Here is a 7622-nt window from a genome sequence, read left to right as displayed (position 1 = left end):
AGGAAGGAGGTAAAGATTAACATCTCTCACGAAGGGTAAGACCACCCTCACTGGGACATCAGCCGAGAGCTTTCTGCTCAAGTCTCAGGAGCACAATTCGAATCTACAAGCTTCTTACTTAGATATGAGAGCACAGTTCGTTGATCATTTGCAGCACAAGAAGGTAGCACTGATAAACAATGACATAAACTGTTCATGATCTATTTGCTTTACACTATCAGCAAATGGAAGGCAAATGACCGTTTAGACTAAAGAGAGAACACACCCTTATAACCTTTAAGCAAGTGCCTGCATGTATTTTATATTCATTTTATATATACATTTTTCACAGCTCATGACATCGATATTCATACACCTCCCAAGTGACTTACTTCCCTTCTGCCCTAACACTAAGCCTACATAGAGGGAGGGACTGATGAGTTAAACTCAGTGTAATTATGGGAGAAGGAAATTCACTTTTCCTGCTCTGTGAGCTGTGGGGAACTGGCTTTCTGCCTTACATTCAGTTTACAATATTATCGAGGCAGTACATGTGGTGAAGGTGGCCTACTGGGCTATGGATCTTCATATGTACACTGCTCTGCCTCTAAATCACGAATGAAACCGACTAATCAGATGTCAAGGGAGCAAAGAAAGGAAAATAAATATTGAAAAAACATGAAAATAAGAAACAGACCAGGTGGATATGGAGAGAGAAACAGTCAATGTTTATGGTAACTGGAGGAAGAAACCGGAGGTCCTTGTGCCAGGTTTCATTTGGGGATTTAAATTCCTTGCCGTTATCATATTAGAATATCTGTGCTGTGACTGACACACACGTGCCACTACAAAGAAACAGTACCATTCCTCTCTTGTCTCAGAAGTTTGCACAAATTTGGCATATCATCTAACACTTTGACAAACTGCTCCCGGTGCACAGTGGAGAGTATCTTGACTGGTTGCATCACAGTCTGGTATGGAAACACCGATGCCAGTGAACGGGAAAGCCTACAACATGAGGTGGACACAGCCCAATCCGTCACAGGCAAAGCCTTTCCCACCACTGAGAAAATCTGCAAGAAGCATTGTCACAAGAAAGCAGTATCCATCACTAAGGCCCCTCACCATCCAGGCCAATGTCTCTTTTTGCTGCTGCTATTGAGAAAGAGGTACAGAAGCCTTAGGTCCCACATCACCAGGTTCAAGAACAGTTATTACCCTTCAGCTATCAGCCTCCTGAACCAGAGTGCAGAACTTCACTCACCTCAGTTCTGAACTGATTCCACAACCTATGGACTCATGTTTTCAGGATTGCTTATTTACTGACAGCATTTCTTTTCATTTGCACAATTTGTCTTCTTTTGCACATTGGCTGTTTGTCGTCCATATTTGTGTGTAGTTTTTCATTGACTCTATCATATTTCTCTGTTCTATTGTGAACATCTGCAAGAAAATGAATTTCAAGGTAGCATGCATACTTTGTTAATAAATTTACTTTGAACTTAACGAGAACCAGGAAAAGTCAGAGCTGATGCAACACACACAAAATACTGGAGGAACCCAGCAGGACACGCAGTACCTATGGAAATGAAAAGACAGTTGATGTTTCAGACTGAGACTCTTCTTCAGGACTAGAAGGGAAGGGGGAAGATGCCAGAATAAAACTGTGGGGGAAGGGGAAGGAGGACCAGCTAGAAGGTGATAAGTGAAGCCAGGTGAGAGGGAAAGGTAAAGGACTAGAGAGGAATGACTCCGATAGGAGAGGAGAATGGACCACAGGAGAAATGGAAGAAGGAGGGACCCGGGGAAGTAATGGGCAGGTGAGAAGAGGTAAAAGGTCAGAGTGGAGAAATGGGGAAGAGAAAAATGGAGGTGGGTGGGTGGTGGAAGTTGTTTACCAGAAGCTTAAATCAATGCTCATGCCATCAGGTTGGAGACTATTGTAGAACTGAAATACCTTTTCATTTGCAGAGAAAGGAAGGAGCACAAGAGCACAAATGGGGAGATCTGTGGCAGATTATAGGTTACAGCCTCCCCTTCGTGCTTCATGGGCTCTCTACATGTCTTGCTATCGTGGTAATATGCCCATCCCAGACATTCTCTCTTCTCTCTCCTCCCATCAGGCAGAAGGTGCACAAGCCTGAAAGCGTGCACCACCAGGCTCAAGGACAGCTTCTATCTCACCATTAGAGAACTATTGAACAGTTCGCTCGTATGAGAAGATGGACTCAAGACCTCGTTCTATTTCTTTATGTCCTTGCACCTGATTGTCTTCCTGCAGTAACTGTAGCACTCTGCTGTTGTTTTATCTGTACTGTCTCACTGTTGTAATGAATAGATCTGTAAGAATGGCATGCAAGACATGGTTTTCACTGCACTTCAGTACATGGGCCAATAATAAACTCATTTACCAATATGATACCGGTGGTGGTGCTGGCTGAAAGAGAATGCCGAAGGACAAAATGTCCACTGGAATTTAATAGCAAGAGATGGATGAAGCCTGAAATGGCAAAGGAGGTGAATACTGGAAACATGAAATATCTGATGATGTACCCATTATTGATGTCAGTGCTCATAGTGCTGCTGTCTCATAACTCCAGTGACCTGGACTCAATCCTGAACTCTGGTGCAACCTGAGTCAAGTCTGCACATTCTTCCTGAGACCTAATGGGCTTCTTCCAGGTGCTCTGGGTTCTTCTCAGATTCCAAAGGCATTTGGGTTGGTAGGTTAATTGGCCACTGTAGATTGTTGCTGGAGTGTGTTTGGTAGAATCTGGGGAGAGTTGATGAGAGTGTGGGAAGTGTTCAAAGTTAAAATTTCAAAGTAAATTTATCATCAAAGTACATATATGTCACCGTTTACAACCCTGAGGTTCATTTCTTGCAGGCATTCATGATAAATAGAAAGAAACACAGTAGAATCAATGACAAACCACACATATAGGGAAAGACAATCAAACAAAAGACAACAAATTGTGCAAATGCAAAAATAAATAAATAAGCATTAAATATCAGGAACACAAGTTCTACAGTCCTTAAGGGGGATCCATAGGTTGTAGAATCAGGTCAGCGTTGGGTTGAGTAAAGATATCTGCTCTGGTTCCAGAACCTGATGGTTGAGGGACTTGAGGCTCCTGTACCTTCTTCCTGATGGCAGTAGCAAGAAGAGAGCATGGCTTGGATACGGTTCTTTGACGATGGATGCTATTTTCCTGTGACAAGCGCTCTTTGTAAATGTACTCAATGGAGCACATGGTCAATGGGTTAGTGTAATTGGGTTTTTGATGATTGTCACGGACTCAGTAGGTTAACCAACCTATTTCTATGCTGCATGACTCTATGTGTGCTAAGTCCTGAAGAGCTCAAAGCAGCAGTGGGATGAAGAATTAAAATGGCATGCAATTAATATACGGACTTAACAGATGTATTCTAGTAAGCTGCCAATCTGCTTTTGGTTTTTCCTAATATAGGTTAGATCACTTGGTGATGATATTAAATTGGATGAAGTACAGATAAGTGCGGGTTTGTCCCTACAACAGCTCCACAAGGAGATGCTGTGAGAATGGGTGGGCACTGCTGGAGATGAAAGATTGGACCAGGCAATCATAGAGGGAAAAGCTCCCTCAGACTGCTGAAAAAATGTTTTATCTAAGGTGATAGAAGTTTATCTTGAGGACATTTTAAATATACACAGGGATTTGTGGCAAAACAAAGATCTTCTACAGCTCTGAGAATTGAAGAGTGACAGAAAGTATGGGGGAAGATGAAGCTGAGAAGAAAAGATCTAGACTATTGTTAAACCATCTCAATTTTAAAGGCCTCCCATTGTTCAACTGAAGCTTTGTCTGCCAAGTTTTGAGAACATTTCAGCAATTCTGTTCTGTTCTCTTTCCATTGAAACTGGCCCTTCTCCAGTCTAGTTCTTTTCACCACAGAGTAGCTGTTAACCTTTTCGATTGCTGTTCTAAAACTTATGATCATTGTATTCAGATGTTCTGCACTGATAAACTGATTCACTGAGCTTGGCTCATCTCCCAGAATCACATCCATCAATGCTACTTTCCTCATTAGTTCAAATACGTTTCTATTTCTGAGGCCTTCCTAAATGCTAATTTCAATACATCGTTCCAAAGCATATATCCTTACCACATCTCTTTAACGTAATTCTCTGCTGCCCTCACTACCTTCTCTCAATTAATAGCCAGTTCGAATAACCGAACTACAACTCCCGTCATCCTTTACCAGACAATTACATACGCACTATCGACTCATTCATTTGGATAACGCCTATCTTCGCCACTTTGGTATTTGGAAAACCACCCACCTTCCCCAATACGTGCGTATAAAGTAAATGTGATTTTTTTTAAAAAATAAAGGGACAAGAAGTCTAGCTAAATTTTATAATAACAACAGAATTACTGACGTGTGTCAACCCATAAGACTACATGTCCCAGAAGGCGTTTCGGGGGAGAGGCGGGGCGAGCGGTGACGTCAGGAGCACGTCCAGCGCCGTGGAGGACGACGCTGACAAACAACAACGTCAACGTCACGGGCGAGTGCTGGAGAGAAGGTTCAGGATCGGAGTGAGAGGAAGCTCCGGCGGAGGCTAACGGAGGCAGCGAGTGAGTGAGGGAGGGAGGGGAGGCGGACGAGGCGGAGGAGGAGGCGGAGGAGGAAGGGGTGGCGGCGCTGGCGCTGGTGCTGGTGTGAGGATAACCGTGTGAGGAGCGAGGCCAAAACAAACAGCCGCCATCACAGCCAGCCAGAGCGCGGAGTGAAGGGAGCCCCGCAGACTGGCGGAGAGGCAGCTCCGGCTGAGCAGGACAAAGTGGCAGCAGCGTCCGACTGAGGAGTGCCGAGTGGGGCACGCACCGCCAGCCCTCCTCCGCCTTGCTGGCCGAATGAACACACACACATAGACATTTTTTTCTCCTCTTTGCACCCCCATCGAGAGGAATTTCGTGCCTCGATTACACCTGAGAGAGTTTGGTTGTTTCCTCTGTGTTGTGCTCTCGGGGGTTTGGAGGAAGACAGGCCCGGGGAAGGATTTAAAAGCCAACTCGCCTGCCGTCACCCCCTCAACAGCACGGACATGTCATCCCCAAGTCCTGGGAAGAGACGAATGGACACCGATGTGGTCAAACTGTATCCTTCAGACAAGCAAAGGGGCTTCATTTTGCTCCCTCTCCCTTATTTCCCCCTCCTTCTCCCTGTCTTCTTTGTCTCGCCTGTTAATTGTCGTGTCAACTGCGCCGTTTGTTTGTGTTAAATCTTCCATTTCATGTTGCACCGCAGGTTTAGCCCATCATTGCAAATCGTAATATCTGATCATATATCTCCAGTTATGAAAACGCAACTGACATGATGGTTGTTTTTTTTTTGAGGTTCCGTTTGTCAGTTTTTCGGGATGCTTAATGGTTCATAATGAAAAACTGTTACCGTTCAAATGGAGACGGCTTTTAAGGCGTCCCCCTATATTTTAAAGTTGTAATACTCTAGAAGTCAACCTTTTTTTGTTAAAAGCATTTAATTGGAATTTTAGGAATGTTTATTTAAATGAGTGGTGTGTAGTTCTGAATCTGCGGTATTTGGTCGTAATGTCAAATTGTTCTGATGCCTGTTGGGCCTGTATCTTTGGGGGGGGGGGAGACAAAACCTTATTTTGTTCTGTCGTTGGAAAAGCAGATGTAATACTTCAGCAGACGGTTTATGATGATAAAGCACGGTCATATCTCATGAAACCGTGTGTGTTATGTTTTCAGAGGTTGGGGATTGTCTGACGTCGTTTATTTGCAGGGTATTTTTGGCTTGTTGATCAGTCCAGGTTTAGTTGAGAGGGGGATGGGAGAAAAAGAGAAAAACTAAAGGAATTTCATCGCCGATTGCAATCAGTTTTAACCAGATCACATTTATGCATGCATATGCGCATTCTGCGGGGCAAAGTGACTTTCTTGAATATTTGCTGTCTAATTATTGTTTTATTTATCGTTTTTGTGAATAATTTTGAGTTTTGTGTTTCCTGTTGTTTTGAAGTGCCAGCTTGTTGCTTTCGTTATTTAAAATGTATGGAATAAATTTAATTTCTCTTTGGAAGGGTGGGTAAATGCTACATTTTTAAATGTGTTTTAGCCCCTCGCCCATTTTGGCCTTGTTTTTAATGGTGCTACCTGCTGGAACTCGTTGGACAGCAACTGTTGGTCCTAAAGTGAGCTGCAGAGAGCGATTGGTTGCGCTGTTACCAGCCGGAATTGGGTTGGAGGAGGAGCTTGTTTGAACACACAAACACTCCAGCCGATGCTTCAAAGGAAAGATTTAGACATCTAACTCTATAGTTGAAGGTAGAAACGCAAATGGCTGTAGATTGGTACCAATAACTATTTTGGCTTCCCCTTACTTACCACTATTAACCACAAAATATCAGCTACTTTTAAAACATTACAAAATTCATTCTCCCCCCCCCAAAAAAAGTGGTTAATCCACAAGTTACTTATGTGTCAAGTGGCCGCTTAGTTCAGAGAGTTTGTTTAATTCTGTATAATGGATTACTTATTCCGAGCTATCTACGGTTTGGAAGGTCAGTAGTGCATGTAATTGGAGGAAAAATTTGGAAGTTTAGCTACCCTTTTGGGGAGAAAAAACCACTAAATCTGGGTTCATGTCTAAATTATTTTTTGGCTCTTTCGAACGTATGCAATGGCTACGTGAGTATCTTTTAAAGAAAGTCCCTTTTTTAAGCATCAGTGAGGACTATTCCATTTTTACCATGCAATCATTTGTACAGCTTGACACAGTGTTTTCTATTATTTGACCATTGCAGCCCAAGGGGACAAACGTGCAGGGTATTCTTTGGCTGCCATTGTCCTTGTCAGAAGCTGGTGTATAGTGCAATGCACAGAGGCACCCAGGTTAATATTTGGTGTCACTGTTTATTCTTCTGCAGTTGTCAGGAAGGTAGTTATGCCTGGCATGTTTTTTCAAGCTTTGTCTGATTTGTATTTGCATTTAAACTGGTAGCATTATACAAATATTAGCATTGTACTGCTTGATGACGTAAGATCTTCTGTCAGAATGCAATGTAGTTCCTATAATTAGTGGAATTTGATTAAAATAACCTGTGCACCATGGACATATCTGATCTAAAACTGGTGTTTTGTGACAGTGTTGAATTGAGGAAAACATTAGGTGGGGATGGTGGGGGAAATTCATTCACAAGAAGCTGAATTTGATGGATTGGTACTTGGTTAGGCCTGACAGCTTTTGTCCTTGAGAGTAGGAGTTGAATGTTTTCACAAACCTCTCCCCAAACCTGTTGAACTAATACTACATTACTTATCCATCCTGAATGTGAGGGCAAGGAGAAATGAGATGGAGACTGGGCGGGGGATGATGATATTTTTTGTCATTTAGTATTAATCCTTTAGTGAGCGTCTTTTCGAAACTAATTGTCCCAGCTGATATCCTCAAGTTCACAGCTCCACCACGTCCCTTTCATTCTGATTTCAGTTTACAAGCTGGATTTTAAATGCAGGTACTCTGACCTTTAAAGGGCAATGTGTCTGTGCAAGGTCCTTGTGCCTTTACAAAGCCTCTAATGTACTTGCCTCTACCACCATCACTTTTGCAGTTAAGTTACTGTTGGTATC

At 42.9% G+C, this 7622-nt stretch overlaps 1 protein-coding gene across 4 annotated transcripts in view; it reads left to right on the top strand.

The window, feature by feature from the left end:
* The first annotated feature begins 4614 nt into the window (after window positions 1-4614).
* Window positions 4615-7622, top strand: part of ube2h (ubiquitin-conjugating enzyme E2H (UBC8 homolog, yeast)) — a 148615-nt gene continuing 145607 nt past the window's right edge. Inside the window, exon 1 of one of the 4 annotated variants that reach the window (XM_072241734.1) lies at window positions 4615-5124. In XM_072241734.1, coding sequence (XP_072097835.1) covers window positions 5072-5124 — 53 coding nt within the window. In that variant the 5' untranslated portion in view covers window positions 4615-5071. The remainder of the gene's footprint in view (window positions 5125-7622) is intronic. The other 3 variants (XM_072241735.1, XM_072241736.1, XM_072241737.1) reach the window with 3 other exon arrangements.

This window comes from Mobula birostris, chromosome 23 (genome assembly GCF_030028105.1).
Source record: "Mobula birostris isolate sMobBir1 chromosome 23, sMobBir1.hap1, whole genome shotgun sequence".
Lineage (NCBI taxonomy): Eukaryota > Metazoa > Chordata > Chondrichthyes > Myliobatiformes > Myliobatidae > Mobula > Mobula birostris.
Note: the sequence above shows the minus strand (reverse complement) of the source record. Positions and strands in the feature narration are given on the sequence as shown.